The following is a 21089-nucleotide window of genomic DNA, read 5'->3' on the forward strand; positions in this document are numbered from 1 at the left end:
AACAGAGCAGTTTACATACATTGGGGAATGTAAGGTCAGGGAACCAGTCTAGCTGGCTCGTACCCGTTCATAGGTTTGTAATCGATTGCAAACAAGTGCGATGGTCAATTGGGGCCAGTATTTGAAAAAAACCCAGTTTTTTCCAACGCTGATCGGCCGATCAGCGTTGGAAATTGATACAAAAATACCACTTTTCTTGAAAATGACAGTATACAGGTGCCATGATTTTACAGGATGCTTTACACTGTCATTCACTAACAGTCCAGCCGGGTATTTCAAAATGAGTTGGTAGTTTTAGTTTTTGATGTTTGCAAATGTTGTATTTTCCCTTTAACGATGACTGAATTTTAACGATGACTGAACGCTAACATTATAACATTACGCAAAAGAAAGAAACGGAAGACCAAACTTCCTTTAACAATGAACACTACGTATATAGGCTATCATGCATAATCGTTTAAAAAGCTCGTGAAAAGACTCACAGTAAAATATGATTGGATGTGGCATCGTGCCCAGGTATCAGTTGGGTCCTCTTGTCAGTCTGACCACCGAGAGTGAGGCAATAATGTTCATGCTGACCTTTTGTGTGTTTAAAGGTGGACACTCGCAATTAATTTTCGGATAGTTTGGTAGACCCCATGGGTATAAACCGTACAACTGAATCTTTTGCAATTCCGTCTGAATAGGCGTTCAACGGTAATTTGAAAACGTTCCTCGCGCAATATGAATGGATAACAAAGCTTGGGGGATATGATAGCAGTACATTTTCTGTGACTGATACTTAAAGAATGACAAAATGGCGCCGACGGGCGAGTATTGAGAACACCAATATTTATAACAAGGTCCATAGGACTTTACAAATTACCTTGTTATAACAGGTACCTTGTATTAACAATATTGGAAAACAAAGGAAAACAAAGAAAAACAAAGACTTATTACCAGGGTTCGACTGTACACATCGAGTTTGACCTCCACCGAAGTGTAATTGTATATATTAATAAAAAAAATTAAAGGTCTATTAATTTTAATTGATGAATTAATTACATTTAATGAATTAATTTTAATTTGACAAGTTCATTTTAAATTCACGAATTAATTTAGATTTGATGAATTAATTTTAACTGATGAATTTCAATTTTAAAATTTACAAAAATAGATGCAATATGATGACAAACATATAAATAACGATGATTGTGAAAGAAAGAACTTCATGGTAACTATGCTTCAATAATTAAAGGAAACAAGAATTTGTACCAATTCTTTTGAGGACGTTGCATGAAAAAATAGTATCCAATACGTATATGTTATTAGTATCGTTTCGGTTTGCGGTAACACCATGTGGTAATAACTACTGCTTAGAAGATATTTAGTTCTGAAAAGAACTTGTCCTGCTTATTATCAACTTCGCTAAGTAGTTTTTTTGTTCTGATAAGAATAGTCCTGCTGTAAGTTCTAAACGAACTTGTCTTTGGTCTCAACGTTTCGACTAGCCTGCTCTAGTCATCGTCAAGTCTATTCCATCTATGAAATCTGACGATGACTAGAGCAGGCTAGTCGAAACGTTGAGACCAAAGACAAGTTCGTTTAGAACTTACAGCAGGACTGTTCTTATCAGAACAAAAAACTACTTAGCGAAATTGAAAATAAGCAGGACAAGTTCTTTTCAGAACTAAATACCTTCTAAGCAGTTACCGCAAACCGAAACGATACCGACACTCCACCATGCAAAGCCTCAAATCTTATATATGTTATTAGTCACAATATATATCTAAGCTACTCTCATGTAAACTACCGGTGCGTGCTGGTGTATACAGTGTAAGTTGTATACAGAACTTTGTATAGAACTATTTTAAAAATAAATGTAGGCCTACTGAAATTAAATGAATAGACTTGTTAATAAGATGGAATTTAATAGATGGAATAGACTTGTGTATCGGTGCATACGTCATTATGCTGTAATGAACATCTCTGAACCCATCCAACGTGCTGATTATCTTTCATCCATCCACAATGATGTGAAATACCGAAATAACTACATGGAAATCGTACTAAATACAACAGCAAAAGTTTGACAACTTATTTTAAAGTACATGTATAGCATAATCGTTTTCATAACGTCTGTACACTTTAATTTCCAAAACTTGCCCACTTATGCAATTATAATAATAACAATAATAATAGACCATTATCATGTTGTGGCCATCTCGATTTTGTCCCATTCAAATCAACCAAAGCGCGGCTGGAAGGGGAAAATAGACTGGTTCCTTTTTGCACATAAAACATTAGCAGTCAGTACTGTTATTAGATACAGGGAACATGACTGAAATGGTGGCAGCATGATAAAGGTCTATGGCCCCTTCATAACTCCCGATGTGACGTGTCTATCTGATGGGGCTGAATGTTTCAAAGAGCAGAGTCGTAATCTAGTCAATCACAGGTCAATCACACGTTGCAGACAGTCTGTTCGGGGGTTTAGGATATACAAGTAGTAAGCTCTATAGGGACTATTCGCAAAGTCCAGGTTAGCATCTTCGTAATATAAAGGTGGGGCTCTATCTCGGCAGCCAAGGTTTATCGGTGCTGCCTATATGTGCTTGTGACAATTGGCAATAGACCATTATCATGTAGCGGCCATCTTGATTTTTCCCATTCAAATCAACGTAATCAAAGCGAGGCTGGGAGGAAAAAAAGTCTGGCTCCTTTTTGCACAAAAATATTACCATTCAGTACCGTTATTGAATACAGGGCCAGGGGACATGACTGAAATTGTGGCAGCAGCATGATAAAGGTATATCCGGGAAGGATGTGGTGGGCTGGTCGGAAAACCCGAGATCCTAGAAGATATAGGAAGTCTGTGATATAATAGTTTCATAAAGTTGAATTCCTAAATTCGACTCCTGAATGTTTGGTCAACATTCCTGCTTACTATGACCTGTGATGATTTGATTACAACCATGAAAACTAGGGCAGACAGAGCAGCATCTGCTGGCCGCGCACTTTGTCATCGTAATGATGACTGTCATAAGTTACGACGGCAAGCGGCTTAGCGCATCCTTCGGGTATCGAAATATCATCAAAGGAGTTTTCGAAGCAAATCGTGTATCTCCACGATTCGTCGTAGTCCCAACTCGCTTCAGAGTCGACGGATTCGCACCATCGATACTTCCCATCACAGTCGTCTGGGAATTAGAGACAGACAAAAAAAAGGGAAGAAGACTCTAAGCCGACAATGATGCAGGGTGGCGGTTCGGTTTCTCATGCATCTTCTGATTTATAGTCCATATACTAATGCCTTGCTGCCGAAAACACAAACCATACGCTTTACAAAAGTGGTTTCCTTCCAAAATCATGAAGATAAATTAAGAAGTGTAGCCCTCATTGGCCTTATTCGCGAGTCGGCCATGTTGAATTGAAAGTGAGGTAAAATCTTCATTTTTGGAACTTGCGAAGTGAAATGAAAGCAAGTACATAAATAATTAAAGTCTACTTAAATGAATAATTTAAAATCTGTTATTTAACATTCCCTAATGTTTTAAGACAGATTGTTTAAAAAAAATGAAAGTAAAATAAGGCTGCATAAATGGTCTGGCGCCATCCCATTCAACAGATAACAATTTGTGAAATGCATTCAGGGAACACGACAAAAATGACTAACTCGTGAATAAGGTCCATTGGGATTAAATCTGGGGTCAATAAGTAATACTATCGGAAGTCGCGTTTATATCAACCAGTCCAGGCCTTTTGACAAGACGCAAGCGTGACTTTGGAATTCAAAATCGACTGCCGAAAGGTCCGGTGAATGATCGGACTATACACATTGTAACTGGGTGATATGACGGCACAAAATTGAGACAAAATTCGAGGCTGCTCTTTTAACAAAGCGAAAGACACTCTCAGTCAGGCAGTGGCGTAGCCATCGGGGGGGGGGGCGTGGGGGGGGCGACCGCCCCCATGAAACCTTGCCCCCCCCCCCCCCCCCAGTTCCCCCCCCCCCCACTGAGATTTTGAGTTTCTAAAAAAAATTATCATTGATCTAAATCTAAATAGTTGCGAATGATCCACATGATGACAACTGAGAAACGACCCTTCGACCGGCGACCGCGGACCAGTAAGCTGACAACCGGCGTGACATAGCGCCTAATGATAATTAAAATGCGTATTAACACCCACTGCACTGCTCGCTCACACCACGGAACACGTATTATAGACAGGTGGTCCGTGGGTCACACAGTTTCAGTCAGCGATATCACGCGAATCGGCCACGCACAAACTTTTTCCTCCATTCATATAAGCTAAAATAATAATAATAGACCAATTAAAATTCCTTGAAATCAGTAGCGTAGCCACGGGGGGGGGGGGGGGGGGGGGGCCTGGGGGGGGGGGCTACAGCCCCCCATGAAACCTTGTCGCCCCCCAGTCGCCCCCCCCCCCACTGAGATTTTGAGTTTCTAAAAAAATTATCATTGATCTACATGACGCCATGGGCGTCAATCCTGGGGGGACAGGGGGACTGGTCCCCCCCCCCCCCCACTTTTTGAAGGGTGGGGGACACAATATCAAATGTCCCCCCCCCAGATTTTTGAACTCGTGTCTCATTTACAGGGCCCTATTATGTACTACAACGTATCTTTTGCTTAGAAAATATTGGTTAAAGTGGTCAGAAATTGCCTCAGATAGCACCACAGAGCATTTAGAATCCAAAATTTTTCGGGGCCCTTAAGCGGGCCCCGAACCCCACGTCTATAGCTCAGAATTCTGGTAGCTGATTCAATGACTCGAACCTCGAAAACAATGTTCAAATAATTATCTTTTGCTAAGAAAACATTAGTTAAAGCATGGAGGAAAGTGGTAAGAAATTGCTTCAGATCACACCACAGAACATCTAGAATCCAATTTTTTTTCCGGGCCCTTAAGCGGGCCCCGAACCCCCACGCCGTAAGGGCTTCGCGCTTCGCGCTCGCATCAGTTCTGATCAAGGTATGTCCCCCCCCCCACTTTTGAGAAGCGATTGACGCCCCTACATGACGCCCCCCACCCCCCCCCCCCCCCACCACAGAAAAATTCCTGGCTACACCACTGCAGTCAGGTCGTTACAGTTGAGGTTGCACAGGTCTTTTTTGTGATCCATCCAAATACAGCCTGCCACGCAGGCCTGTCTTTTAGCAAAGTCAATGTAAAGGAACCAATCTGCACTTACCCTGGAAAAATCTCCAGTCTCTGCTTTGTATCCCTTCTCGAACACCGACCTGGAGTTTGTAAGGGTTCTTCGTGTATTCGAAAACTGCAAATGATAATCGCAGTATGTACATGCGTGAGCTTAACGTTAAACAATTATGCACAAGGGCGTTTTGAGACGCTTGTTGGCGGCTTATACATTTAGATATTTCACGTATTAGCCATAGGCACATTTGACTTCATATTGTTCACACCACACTCGCTTATCCCTTTGAACCTAGGCGTCATTTTGTTACTTACTTGTCAAGCTGGGATTATGATCATTCACCAGCTCAATAATTATTTAATCAATTTGATGGCCAATTTAAAATGGCAAAGACACAGCTTTAAACAAAAATGGTTATTGAAATGTGGTCATTCTTAAAGTAAATGACAATGAAACAGCACGCTTGAACAATTACTGTTAGTAACATCGCCACCGTTGGTCACATCTTGATCACGGCAGTATAGCTTAGGTTAATTTCATCTCAAAGCCTGTTACCGATCCAACAATTCACAGTATCAAAACCATGGACAGATTCCCTGTTGCCCTATCAGGTCTAATGTTTACCATATTGAGCATCGGTGTCACTTACCTGCTAAGACCTTGTGACTATAGAGGGGCAGAATAAAATAGTGTTGACACAAATCCATAGCGTCGTTGCATTTCATATTGATGAGACTGAATCCCTGATTTGAGGATAGAAACAAATGTATATGAGATGTAACTTTCTTCAAGTTATAGACCTATTTCAAGTTAAACGAGGTACCACTCTAGAATAGTTACCAGATTTGCACCAGATTGGTTACTGTTTTTAGCTTCCCAGTTACTCTCCACTCGACTGATAAGCATCAGACATGAAAACAGGATTCGGAGCATTTTGGCGACTGATCAGTAGATAACAAGTCTGGCCATATGAAAACTGAGCACCTAACACCGATGTGTACCGTATAAATGCTGGGCCAGCTTGAATTTTTTATAAAGAATTACTGGCATTAATTATTTGTGATTTAAGGGCTATATCAGCGTAGCTTGTCCGTGAATACCCTGTGTTAATCTGGAAGTTACTTGTACATTCTAATACAATAATTGAAGGGAAATTGCATAATTCACTGCGATAATTATACAGAGTTATGAATTTGTTTCCTAGTCCATTGTACTTTATTGGGTTTTTTTAAAGCAAATTACCATAATCTTATTCAAAAGATTTAGTATTGCAATGATTTAGTGATTCATATCGTGGATAGCTAAACATACATGCCAATAAGAGTCTTTCGGTAAAGAAAACCCAAGGTCAGGAACATATATAAGTTACAGAATTTTAACACTGTTTTAAACTTCTGTCCATGCACGGATCACAAAAAAAGGTAAGTGTTCTTTCAGCAAAACGAAAACAATTCACACACATCCCTATGTGATTTTTTTCGTTTTGCTGATGAAAGAACATTTACCTTTTTGTGATCCTTGGAAATAACCTTAAAACGGTTTTTGTGTTCAACATTCCGTATATAACATGAAAGGTACACATACGTGTTTTGAATGATTCTTGTACTAAACGAAAGCTTATTGATTGGGCTTTGATATCCTACATTTAGAAAGTGCTACATGCAGAACTTAATTAATATTGGTCCTGCCATTTGTGTTTCATTTTTTATACTCACACTGTACTTGCACTGCGACAAAACAGTACGCGTGTAGGCACATTATTGTTTATGTCCCATTGGGAAATAGACCGCTCCCTCAGTCAAGCCACGCCCATGATGTTTTGCAGGCCCGGATTATCCAATAGACACAGAGTAGGCACTGTGTCTAGGGCCTACGAAAATATCCGGGGCCTACGAAAAATTCGGGAGCCTACGAAAATACCGCAATGTGCCATAAAATTAATTATAGGCCTATATATACCCGCACCCACGCTTACACAGGCATAGAAGTGGGGTACTTCCTTTGTTCTCGTGTACTAAAATTTTGAAATGTCGCACACTAATTTCAAAATGCTCTTATTTTAACCAGAATTAATTTCCTGGGCTGAAATTCGGACTTAATATCCCTTTTCTAAAACTCTTCCATTAGCGACCAATCAACCCACCTTGGAAATTCCTAGTTTTTGAGTAAAATCCATATATCTATTTCGTGAAAAACTTGTGGGTACCAAAATGGTACCCCGCAAGTCGGTGGGCATTCCTTGTGGGGTACCTTCCATTGTTCCGGTACCCCATATAAGGCAGTGTTTATACGTTCACACACACCCACACCCACAGTTTTAAAAAACGATTTCACCAACTGGCGCGGCGCCGTAAAATGTACATCACGTAAGCATACATGACCTACGTATACAATGTACGTGTAAAGTCTGTGCTTCTGAAGCACGGTGCCAACCATGGGCGTCGATTGGTGGGGGACGGAGGGGCATGTCGTCGTCTTCAAGCTATTTTCGTCCCCGAATAAAACATTGTAAACTTCATATTTTGATTCTATAGCTCAGCTGGTTTTAAGTACTCCAAACTCGAAAATGATGATGTTCTTTTGCTAAACAAAAGTTGGTTAAAGTGGTCATAATTGTCTCAGATGTCACCACAGAGTGTCTAGAATCCAAGGGTTTTTCAGGGCTCTTAAGCGGGCCCCCAACCCCACGCCGTTTAGGCTTCGCACTCGCATTAGTTCTGATCAAGAGACAGTGCCACCTCCACTTTTGAGAAGCAATTGACGCCCTTGGTGCCAACAGGCTTTTAGAGCTAGGACCCGGGTCCTGGCCTGATTTGTACAGTGCGTTGTACCTTGAATTTGGTGCCGGTGGCTAGAGCGGAGTAGGGCCTACGGAACACTGGTGCCTAGAGCCTACGAAACACCTAATCCGGGCCTGATGTTTTGACCAATCACGGTTCTGATTGCAGCACTCACTAATATAATAATAATATCCTACAGAAGTTTGCCCTACATGCACGCTTGTAAATGGTGTGCTAGTTCACTGACTTTGTCAGTAGGTTTATAAATCATTTTATTAATAATTATTACTCGGTCATATTTTTACGCCAGTGTGGAAATTGAAGACCGGGACATTTCAGACCGGGTAATTTCAAACACTGTAATATAATTTCGGGTAAGTAAATATTCTGAATCCTATAGAGAAAAAAAAACTGAAGTCACAATTTGTGCAGTACAGCTAGCTTATTCCACTGGAAACATGATGGACAATATGCATCTCACACGGAGATCGCTTTAGGGGCTATAGTGAAATGTAATCGGCAACTTTTTTTCTGACATTAGGAAGGGCTGATGCCGCTTCACAGAATCTTGTGTAGGAAGTACGCATGGCATTATGGGTATCTCATCAGCAGCGCTGCATGCTACGTCACAGGTCACGCAAAATCTATCCCATGAGAGCTCGAAGAAATCAGCCCTTCCCAGCGTCCTGTTTGCAGGAGGGGGGGGGGGTACGAGCGAAGGCGCCCTACATCTGACAGCGCTTAATTGTATGACAAACTTTAATATGTAGGATATTCTGGTGTAGTATGTTTCTCGGTTCGAGTATATGCCCACCGCTGCACCTCTTGCACTTTGGGTGGCATGGGTGGCTTGTGCGATGTGGTCGGCAGCCATAGGCGCCTTTACGTGCCAGCGGCCCGACCACGTTGTAGCATACCAGCATAATTCAGCATACCAGCTGCGAGTAAGGATGATTAGCCTCCCAAATTATTATTATATTAACATAAAACAGTTCATTGGAACTGAAGAACAAAGTACCTGGCATTTAAAGATGTATTACCTTGAATGGCATTTAATTACTCGAAAGCTATTGCTTATTCGACAAATATAATAAAAGACGTTTACATTTGCATATTAATGCAAAAACAAAACCGACTCATAAATTATTGAGTTATTAATAAACAGCATTTATACGATACACATCGGTGCATGGTCCTCAGGTTTCACATACAATTTGGCCAGAGCTGTTAAACTGATCAGTCGCCAAAATGCTCCAAATCCTGCTTGCATGTCTGATGCTTGTCGTCAGTAGAGTGGAGAGTAACTGGAATGCCGAAGAAAGCGATTCATCAAAAGCAAAAATGGTAACTACAGGGTGAGTCAAAAAAAGCGGAAACCAAACCCCCAAAACTATATTTCATATTTAAAAGAAAAATATGTAGCACCGAAAATAATACTGACTGGAAAGCCAATTTCATAAGCTACTTTTAGATGAAAAATGACTGAAATTGCTCCATACGTTCAAAGAATATCACCATTTAAACACAATGACCCTTAAACCTCTTTCGTCAAAAAAAGCGATTTCAAGAATCGTCGTCCAAATTGTCTTCAAACATCACCAGCGATAAAACCTCAGTTGAAAAGTAAAAAAATATTACACAGAGTCTTTTTAAAGGTCCGTCTTTTAATAAAGTGGATTTTAAAAATAATATGTTTTGCCTAACAAGGGTCATTAATAAAGATATTGTGTACTACAGTTGTTGACAGTTGTTGAAACAAGTTTTCTTTGTTGTTCCAAATAGTCAGAATACACAATAAATTGCTCCTTTTTTTGGGACGAAACAGGTTTTATGTTTATTGCGTTTAAATGGTGATATTATTTGAACGGATTAAATAATTTCAGTATTTTTTCATCTACAAGTAGCTTATGAAATTGGCTTTCCAGTCATTACTATTTTTGGTGCTTCATTTTTTTTTTTTTTTTTAATATGAAACATATTTTGGGGGGTTTGGGTTCCTCTGTTTTTGACTCACCCTGTACATGTATTCTCCTGCCGCATATTGTCTAACGTATAAAGTCCCAACAAAAGAAAGTTACATTCCCTTTCTTTGATTTTCCCACCGCCAATCAGGGATTCAGTCGCATCAATATGACATGCAACGACGCTGAGGATGTGTGTCAACACTGTGTCATAATTCCCCTCTTTGGACAGGAATTCTTAACAGGTACGTAACTCATAGAGACGTTAATTAAGCCTCGGGCAACATAAATCTGTCCGTGTAACGGGTGAGTACAACCAAATGAAACCAAAATGGCAGAAACAATTTTTGAATGAAGTTCAAGTTGCCTGTAGCACATTCAAAATCTAGGATATGAAAACCCAATCAATAAGCTTTCATTTAAAATAAGAATCATTGAAATCACTCGTGTAATTTTTCGAGTTTTTTTTTCAAGAGTTTTGAATACAAACACCGTTTAAAAGTTCTGTCCATGGATCACAAAAAAAGGTAACACCGGTGTTTTTTCAGCAAACGAACACAATTTTTATAGGGATGCATGTGAATTGTTTTGGTTTTGCTGGAAGAATGCTTAACTTTTTTGTGATCCGTGGACAGAACGTTAAAACGGTGTTTGTGTTCCGAATTCTGTAACGTGAAAAGTACATGAGATTTTAGTTATTCTTGTACTAACAGAAAGTTTATTGATTGGGCTTTCATATCCTAGATTTTAAAAGTGCTACAAGCAAAACTGCATTAAAAAATTGGTCCTGCCATTTGGGTTTCGTTTTTTTTCTAGTCACCCTGTAGAGTGATTTTAAAAAAAATCCACTAAAGGTAACAGGCCAGAACAAAGTATGCGCAAAGGTACTAAGCATGAACATGCAGTTGTGCGATAATGAAATAAACAATATTTTAGCTGGATTGAATTTTGTATTTTCGAGCAATTTTAAACATTAATTTCGAACGATTACAGTACAAGCTCTCAATATAACAAATTGATCATTCTTGCAATATTGTCCTCCGAAAGAAAGGAAATAAAATAAAACAAAAAGTTATGTGGCGATGGCCAAGTCTTCAGGAGTCGGACTTCCATATAGAACTCTTCCGGGACTCGGTACACCACACCTCCTTCCCTGTCCATCCATGTACCTCGAAAGTCAGGCACCATAAAGGGGGAAAACGAGGTGGCACCCTAAGCCTTGCTGCCGAGTCAGCAAAAGAACCCCGTACCTATACGCAGATGCCAACCTGGACTTCGCAGACAGTCCCAACTTGTGAGTCAGCTTACCGACCGACCGAGCTAACTGCAGTTGGTAAATGACGACGGGAAATTAACACTCTTAAATGACAGAACCGCGGGCATCGAAAACCAAAAAAATGACACCAAGCAGGTTCGAACCCCTAACCCTGGGTCCGTTGTCTGACAGCTTAACAACTAGGCTGTTTCAGTAAGTACTTTTCTCTTTGCGTATAAAAACATAATCGTTATTTCCGCAGTGGGAGGGTTACTTTGTGTTTCATAGCTGCACGAAAGATGCATCGGCATCGTGCTATATACATGAATGCTGTTACGTAACTCTTTTCTGCAATCATTCTTATGTACCGAGCAGTTGACTATTCAGTCACTACGAGCAATTAACCTTACCAAGCTCGTTCTTATTCTGTCTCATCAATTATTATTTCGCGTCGCGTGTCTTTTGGCTGGCACTGACATGTCACTATGATTGAGAGAAATTCTAGCAAGTTTCCCCAACCTAATTATATTTATATCAAACTACTAACCCGTTTACAAATTTTTACAAGGGATTTTTGGTAGTCTGATTCTATTTCAGTCCCTTAGCTAGCTTGGGAAACTTCATCTTTTCTTGTACTTACGCTTAGTCTAGGGAATGATGCCATTATAATACAATGTCACATTAACGTCAGTCGGTGGCATGATTAATCGTGACCACGCGGGGGCAATGACGGCCAGTGGCGTATATCTGTGCTTGCGAGTGGTGGGGGGATGGGGGATGACCAAAATCATAACATTCGGGCTATTCACAACGCAATGCGCCACCAAATGTTTGCCATGGAGAGTCAGTTTTTGGAATTACGGTCGACAAAACAAAGCCGATTTGAATGAGTGTCATATAAGGCCAAAAAAGTATCCGGTTTCTGGTATAGAGCTTGCCCAAAAAGTGGTGCGGCGACGCGGCTTTTTTACCTGATTTTTTTTTGCTTCAAATGTCGGTTGATGACTGCAAAATGGTGCCCGACTAAACTTAGTGCAAATGGGAGTCCAGAGAGGCCACATTAAGCTTATTCTCTATCGTAACCCCATCTAAAAACACGTTAAAATTGTGCAGCAGCAGGATTCCAGTCAAACCAGTGAGTTTGGCGGTTTTGAGACATCATCTTTCATTGAAAAAAAAACGTTTTCATTTTGCCGACGCGCATGGCTACGGCGACGCGCGTGCATACCAGAAACTGGAGACCTTTTTTTGGCCTTAAGTTACTTAAGCTAAGTGGTTATAAATTCGGGTATAGCGTTCTGGCCGCCTTACTAAAAACACCATATTGGTACATAGGGAAAAAAAGGCAAATTTATACTTGAATCATACGCTTACGAAACTACTGACCGGAAAAACTAATAATTTCAAATGTCCCGCGCTGCGAAAATTGTCGACCATCTCCCACACCCACAATGCACTAGGAAAAACTAACTTTCCGTGGCAAACTCTTGGTGGCACATGAAACGCCCGAATTGCCCGGCCGTGGGCTTTCGAAAGGGGGGGGGGGGCTGGACACCACATAATACTGGGCACTCGTTATCAATTATGTATACTCGCGCTTACATTTTTGAAAGCTTTTTGTACTTTGTTTCTCCACTTTCCAGTACTATTGTATACATTTTATTACTTGGACGTTCGGAAAATACCTCAAAATCCTCATTGTTTCCTCATCAGGAAAAAAGTGGGGAATGATTCAATAGCCCATCCCCGCGGTCAAAAAGTGTGGGGGTATCACCTCACCCACACCCCGGGAATTACGCCCCTGATGATGGCGCACTGAGCCAATTCAACGAGCCTGCCACTCGCATGGTCTTTTTTTCGTGTCCGGGTTGCCATACGCCCTTGACTCAAGTCTATGGTCATAAAAAGGCATTTGAGATGAAACAAAGCAAATGCATGAACCTTTGGCGACTGAACGATCTAAATTGGGATCGCATTGTGTGCTTAACAAGCGAGTATAATTTTTACTAACACCTGTGTTTTCGAGGGATGGTTTTCCATCTCGAGAAGATTCACAATCTTGTTAATGCGCGAACCGGAAAATGTCCCTGTCTCAAAAACTACATAATAAAAATATGTGGCTATAGATATTGGGAGTGGGGGTACAAAGACGGATCCAGAGCGCACTTTTGTTGGGGGGGGGGGCTGTATAATTCAAACAAGCCAGGCCAAACTGGTATTGGTCCTAGCTCTAAAAGCCTGTTGGCTCCAATTCTCGAGGGCGTCATATGTTTTTCAAAGTGGGGGTGGTACATAAAACATGTGTATCTTGATCGGTACTACACTGCAAAAACTATGGTGTTAAATTTACACCATTAGTATCTATATAGGACCATCTGGTGTTAAATTTTACTGGTGTTGTCACATATAAATACCGAATGGTGTTAAATTAACACTACAGTTTTTGCTGAGTAATTGTTCGAGTGAGAAGCCTAAACGGCGCGGGGTTCGGGGCCCGCTTAAGGGCCCCTGAAAAAAATGGATTCTAGGCGCCCTGTGGTGCGATCCGAGGCAATTTCTGACGACTGCATTTTGGCACAAGATCATCATTTAAACATCTTTTTCGAGTTTGGAGTCATTAAATCAGCTGTTCCGAGCTATAGAATCAAATGTAGGTTACATATTTTTATTCAGGGACGCAAATCGTTGGGGAACGATATCAGTCACCCCGTTCCCCACCGATTGACGCCCATGGTTGGCACCGTGCTTCTGAACGACAGCCTTTACACGTACATTTTATACGCATACATGCTGTACAGCGTCAGTTGGTGAAATCGAAAATTCCGAGAGAGACCCTTAAACTTTCTTAAAACTTTTATCTGCGCGTGTGGGTGTGTGTGGGAAGGCCTATATGTTTTATGGCACACTGCGGTATTTTCGTAGGCCCTCCCCAAATTTTTCGTAGGCCCCCAAATTTTTCGTAGGCCCTATGCTATGCACAGTGCCTACTGTGCCTGTTAAGTAATCCGGGCCTGGTAACCCGGATATATTGCCACCAACGTTTATAGAAGCCGTATTGCAAGTTTTCTGTAAAATAAAGCCCATGTAAATATTGCGGTTGTTCTTTGCAGTTGTCGAATACACGAAGGACCCTTACCAACTCGAGGTCAGTGTCCAAGAAGGAAGACAATCCAGAGACTGGACCTTTTCTCAAGGTAAGTGCGCATTGGTTCCTTTACACTGGGTTTATTGGGGAATCGATGTGTTAGCAAGTTCGCGGCTACTGGAAGGACCCATTGCTTTGCAAACACAACAGCCTCGTTTTTATTTCAACTGGGCGGTATCCTTATATTACATTTTTTGGATTGCTTTTGGTCTGGTTCCTCCCCCCTCAACCTTAATGCCTAGGGCGGCCCTGCCAGTAGCACTTAGACTTCCGACGACACCGCTCTTTGGATTGGGTCGTATAGTCCGACGCCTCATATAGGTCCGACGCCTCATAAGTCCGAAATTTCGGACTTATGAGGCATAAATTCCGCTCATAGGTCCGACGCCTCATAAGTCCGAAATTTCGGACTTGTGAGGCATAAATTCCGCTCATAGGTCCGACGCCTCATAAGTCCGACAATGGACAAACGCTGTTTCGGACTTATGAGGCGTCGGAGCTATGAGGCGTCAGACCTATGAGGCGGAATAAATAAATTGTTTGCCTCATAAGTCCGACGATTCATGAGTCCGAAATTTCGGACTTATGAGGCGTCGGACTTATGAGGCGTTGGACTTAGTAGGTATGAGCGGACCCCTTTGCATCCAGGGGACACACAAACCCTTCCAGAATGACAAAGTTGCAATCCTCAGAAGAATTGGAATATGGACTACTTAGAAAATGAAACCGGAATCGCTCTAGGAAAAATCGAGCCTATGCATTATGGGCATACTATTGACATTAATTCGCTGGCTAATTGTTAACCAACTTCTTTCTTTTCTCTGTAATCTCCAGACGACCTAGCTGGAAAGTATCGGTGGTGCGAATCCGCCTACTCCGAAGCCAGTTGGGACTACGACCACTCATGGAGATACACCATTTGCTACGAAAACATCTTTGATGATATCTCCGTACCCGAAGATTGCGCTAAGCCTCTTGCCGTCGTAACGCATGAAAGTCACTATTACGACGACGAAGTACGCGGTCAGCAGATGCTGTTTTGCCTGCCCTAGTTTGCATGGTTGTAATCAATGATTAAGTCATCACAAGTCATAGCAAGCAATTGTGCGGTAGACAAAACATACTGGAGTCGAATTTATTAATTCAACTTGAAATTATTGCCGACTTCCGTGGGACTCTTTTTTGTTTTTGGGTTTCCCGGCCCACACAAATTCTACCATTGCCGATTGTCTGTTCACCTAACCCGAAGGCCACAACATAGGCGACACATATTATATATAAGCCTTGGCAAGGGCGGATCCAGGGGGCCCAAACAAAACAATTTTTTTAAAGTGGCGTCGCATCAAAGGCAGGCACTGCGTACACCACCATCTATTCCTCCTAAAGATTTAGTTAAAGTGGTTAGAAATAGCCTCAGATTGCACCACAGAGCATCTAGAATCCAATTTTTTCTGGGCCCTTAATAAGCGGGCCCCGAAACCCAAGCCGCCTTTTTTTCGAGACACTTTTTGGAAGACCAAAATTTGTTTGGCGCCCCCCCCCCAAAAAAAAATTGTGTTCTGGATCCGCCCTTGAGCGTTGGTTGCTAAGATCAGCAAAAATCAGCCCCGTTCCCTATAAGGCCAAAAAAGTCTCCGGTTTCTTGTATGGAGCTTGCCCAAAAAGTGGTGCGGCGATGCGGCTTTTTTTTTTTTACCTATTTTTTTCTGCTTCTAATGTCGGTTGATGCTGCAAAATGGTGCCCGACTAAACTTAGTGCAAATATATGGGAGTCCAGTCAGTCCACAGAGGCCACATAAAGCTTATTCTCTATCATAACCCCATCTAAAAAAAACACGTTAAAATTGTGCTGCAGCAGGATTCCAGTCAAACCAGTGAGTTTGGCGGTTTTGAGACATCATCTTTTATTGAAAAAAAAACACTTTTTTTCATTTTGCCGACGCGCATGGCTACGGCGACGCGCGCGCATACCAGAAACCGGAGACTTTTTTTTTTGGCCTATCGAAGACGTTAACCTGGACTTTGCAGATAGTCGATTCCAAACTGGCCAAACTTATGTTCAACCCTTAAGTTCGATGAAGCATAGTGTTTGTTTCAAAGATAATTTAACAATATTCCAAAAACTCACCTGCAATATACCTTTATTAATTTGTTTTCGACTGATAGGCTTTTTTTGTGGGACAACCAGTATGTAGAGCTTACCGATCACGCTAAATTACTGTGGGTCAGATATTATCAAAAACTTCCGTTTACTAATAACCAAACAGGCTGTCTGCGACTTGTGATTTGACTTGTGATCGGCTTGTGACTGGATTACGACTCTGCTCGTTTGACATATTCGGCCCCATCAGGGTCATATTTGGCGAATTATAAAGGGGCCATACTTTTATTACTATTGCTTAAGTGGGATAGTTTGGGGAATTAAAGTGCAAATTATAGGCTACGCTATGAAACAATAATGTGCTACCAATTTTCGTGCTACATAAGTATGGGAGATTTAACAAGCGTTTGGTGTTTTTTTGGTCTTTTGTTTCATGTAGTTATTTCGATACTCATTTCCACTTAATGGATAATAGATAATCCGCATATTGGATGGATTCAGAGATGTTCGTTACAGCATATACCCTGGCGCAGAGGCGGCGGAAAAGGGGGGGGGGTCATGGGGGCATTTGCCCCCCCCCCCCCCCCGATTTTCCCAGGCCAACAAAAGTGCCCCTCTTACGGTAATGTGCCCCCTCGAAATGAAAACAAAACTGCCCCTCAAACGTACAGGTATGAAAGCATAATGATCGCGCTACAAATGCATTTGTTTTCTCTCTTGTAATGCAAAACTTCCCCTCTAAACAGAAGTACCCCTCTCGCATTAACAAGATTGTGCACCTAGCTCTAGATGGAAAACTACCCCTCGAAAGCACAAATACCGCTCTCGAAATAATAAACTTGTGCCCCTCTCGAGAAGGAAAATGTACCATCAAAAACAATAGTGCTCCTCTCGCTATAACTTCTCGAGATGGAAAACTGCCATTCGAAAGCATAGTGCCCCGCTCGCGACATTAAAATTGTGGACCCCCTCTCAAGATTGAAAACTGGCCCCTAAAAACAGTACTGCTCTGCACGTGAAGAAAATTGTCACTAAACTGGCCATCAAAAGCAGCAGTGCCCCTCTCGCGAAAAAAAATGATCTCTTTACATAACTAGGTAAATAAAAACACAAAGGAAAACAACAAAAAATAAACCAGCACATACCGATATATAGAATTAGAGTAGATAAGATACATATTGTGATTAATAATTTATACTTATTGGGTACTAATTTTGAAGCAACGTCCTTAAAAGGAATATACATCATTTGCTTTTGCTGTAATTTTCAGAAATGGATGGAATTGGGGGGTTGGAAATATATAGCAAATATAGTTACACTGACTTTTTTTGAGGTTTTGGGTTCGAAAATGCTATAAAAACCAAGAAAAACAATCATTTTCCTGTAGTCTGGTTCCCTGACTCCATATAAGAAGAAACAGGGCAGTTTACGTACATTTGGGAATTGTAAGGTCAGGGAACCAGTCTAGCTGGCTTGTACCCGTTCATAGGTGTGTAATCGATTGCAAACAAGTGCGATGGTCACTTGGGGCCAGTATTTGAAAAAAGCCAATTTTTTTCCGACGCTGGTCGGCCGACCAGCGTTGGAAATTGATACAAAAATACCACTTTTCTTGAAAATGACAGTATATCAGGTGCCATTATTTTACAGGATGCTTTACACTGTCATTCACTAACAGTCCAGCAAGGTATTTCAAAATGATTTGGTAGTTTTATTTTTTTGATGTCTGCAAATGTTGTATTTTCCCTTTAAGAGAAATTTTACAATTTTTTTCTTCTTTATTGAAGCATAATTACGATGGACGTCTTTCTTTCATATCGTCATTGGTGTTTCCCATCATGTTGCTTGATTGTATTCTATTTAATATATTAAATTTAATATTTAATTTCAAACTATTTCATCAAATTAAAACGAACTCACCATTTAAAATTAATAAACGTTTATTAATACATACAATTATACTTTGGTGGAGGTCAAACTCGATGTGCACCAAAATGTTAAATAAATATTGGTGTTCTCTAACTCGTCCGTCAGATTATCCATCATTTTGTCATTCTTAAAGTTTTAGTCGCTATTTTACATTCACATGTAGTGTGTCTCTCGTTAATGTGGCCCCTTGTTAAAGTGAAATGCATTGACCTGAATTGTGCTATACATTAAAATAATTAGGAACGTGAAGAACGTCCTCAAATTACCCGTTGTACTGCATTATCTGACAGAACGGTTAATCATAGAAGAGTTTGTATGACAACCCAATGCATATTGGAGGTAAATTAGCAGCGACTACGGTTTAAATCATGATTGGTGTGTGTGGGGACCGCTTCCTTCGGAAACCGCGCCAAATATTTCCATTTAACATGAGCAGATCTGGAATGTTCTCAAAGGGGTTCAGCTGCCGGTCTGCTTAAGGAAACACTAGTCTAAGAAAATCTAGAAAATATGTATAGTTTTTGTTTGTGGAGCAAACAGGATCGCCGACTTCCGTGGGACCCTTTTTTGTTTCCCGGCCCACACAAATTCTACCATTGCCGATTGTCTGTTCACCTAACCCGAAGGCCACAACATAAGCGACACATATTATTTATAAGCCTTGGCAAGGGCGGATCCAGGGGGCCCAAACAAAACAATTTTTTTAAAGTGGCGTCGCATCAAAGGCAGGCACTGCGTACACCACCATCTATTCCTCCTAAAGATTTAGTTAAAGTGGTTAGAAATAGCCTCAGATTGCACCACAGAGCATCTAGAATCCAATTTTTTCTGGGCCCTTAATAAGCGGGCCCCGAAACCCACGCCGCCTTTTTTTCGAGACACTTTTTTGAAGACCAAAATTTGTTTGGCGCCCCCCCCCCCCCCAAAAAAAATTGTGTTCTGGATCCGCCCTTGAGCGTTGGTTGCTAAGATCAGCAAAAATCAGCCCCGTTCCCTATAAGGCCAAAAAAGTCTCCGGTTTCTTGTATGGAGCTTGCCCAAAAAGTGGTGCGGCGATGCGGCTTTTTTTTTTTACCTTTTTTTTTCTGCTTCTAATGTCGGTTGATGCTGCAAAATGGTGCCCGACTTAACTTAGTGCAAATATATGGGAGTCCAGTCAGTCCACAGAGGCCACATCAAGCTTATTCTCTATTGTGCTGCAGCAGGATTTCAGTCAAACCAGTGAGTTTGGCGGTTTTGAGACATCATCTTTTATTGAAAAAAAAATCTTTTTTCATTTTGCCGACGCGCAAGGCTACGGCGACGCGCGCGCATACCAGAAACCGGAGACTTTTTTTTGTGGCCTATCGAAGACGTTAACCTGGACTTTGCAGATAGTCGATTCCAAACTGGCCAAACTTATGTTCAACCCTTAAGTTTGATAAAGCATAGCGTTTGTTACAAAGATAATTTGAAAATATTCCAAAAACTCACCTGCAATATACCTTTATTAATTTGTTTTCGACTGATAGGCTTTTTTTGTGGGGCAACCAGTATGTAGAGCTTACCGATCACGCTAAATTACTGTGGGTCAGATATTATCAAAAACGTCCGTTTACTAATAACCAAACAGGCTGTCTGCGACTTGTGATTTGACTTGTGATCGGCTTGTGACTGGATTACGACTCTGCTCGTTTGACATATTCGGCCCCATCAGGGTCATATTTGGCGAATTATAAAGGGGCCATACTTTTATTACTATTGCTTAAGTGGGATAGTTTGGGGAATTAAAGTGCAAATTATAGGCTACGCTATGAAACAATAATGTGCTACCAATTTTCGTGCTACATAAGTATGGGAGATTTAACAAGCGTTTGGTGTTTTTTTGGTCTTTTGTTTCATGTAGTTATTTCGATACTCATTTCCACTTAATGGATAATAGATAATCCGCATATTGGATGGATTCAGAGATGTTCGTTACAGCATATACCCTGTCGCAGAGGCGGCGGAAAAGGGGGGGGTCATGGGGGCATTTGCCCCCCCCCCCCCAGATTTTCCCAGGCCAACAAAAGTGCCCCTCTTACGGTAATGTGCCCCCTCGAAATGAAAACAAAACTGCCCCTCAAACGTACAGGTATGAAAGCATATGATCGCGCTACAAATGCATTTGTTTTCTCTCTTGTAATGCAAAACTTCCCCTCAAAACAGAAGTACCCCTCTCGCATTAGCAAGATTGTGCACCTAGCTCTAGATGGAAAACTACCCCTCGAAAGCACAAATACCGCTCTCGAAATAATAAACTTGTGCCCCTCTCGAGAAGGAAAATGTACCATCAAAAACAATAGTGCTCCTCTCGCTATAACTTCTCGAGATGGAAAACTGCCATTCGAAAGCATAGTGCCCCGCTCGCGACATTAAAATTGTGGACCCCCTCTCAAGATTGAAAACTGGCCCCTAAAAACAGTACTGCTCTGCACGTGAAGAAAATTGTCACTAAACTGGCCATCAAAAGCAGCAGTACCCCTCTCGCGAAAAAAATGATCTCTTTACATAACTAGGTAAATAAAAACACAAAGGAAAACAACAAAAATTAAACCAGCACATACCGATATATAGAATTAGAGTAGATAAGATACATATTGTGATTAATCATTTATACTTATTGGGTACTAATTTTAAAGCAACGTCTTTAAGAGAAATTTTACAATTTTTTTCTTCTTTATTGAAGCATAATTACGATGGACGTCTTTCTTTCATATCGTCATTGGTGTTTCCCAT

The 21089-nt window shown here is 41.1% G+C and overlaps 1 protein-coding gene across 1 annotated transcript; it reads left to right on the plus strand.

Annotated features, from left to right (window-relative positions):
* Positions 1-9135: 9135 nt before the first annotated feature.
* On the plus strand, positions 9136-15990 carry LOC119724068. The gene is made up of 4 exons (XM_038194987.1): positions 9136-9285; positions 10054-10147; positions 14268-14351; positions 15137-15990. The coding sequence occupies exons 1-4, from the start codon at positions 9190-9192 to the stop codon at positions 15352-15354; spliced, it is 492 nt and encodes a 163-aa protein (XP_038050915.1). The 5' UTR covers positions 9136-9189; the 3' UTR covers positions 15355-15990.
* The last annotated feature ends 5099 nt before the right edge of the window (positions 15991-21089 follow it).

Source organism: Patiria miniata, unplaced genomic scaffold (assembly GCF_015706575.1).
Source record: "Patiria miniata isolate m_02_andy unplaced genomic scaffold, ASM1570657v1 HiC_scaffold_17, whole genome shotgun sequence".
Lineage (NCBI taxonomy): Eukaryota > Metazoa > Echinodermata > Asteroidea > Valvatida > Asterinidae > Patiria > Patiria miniata.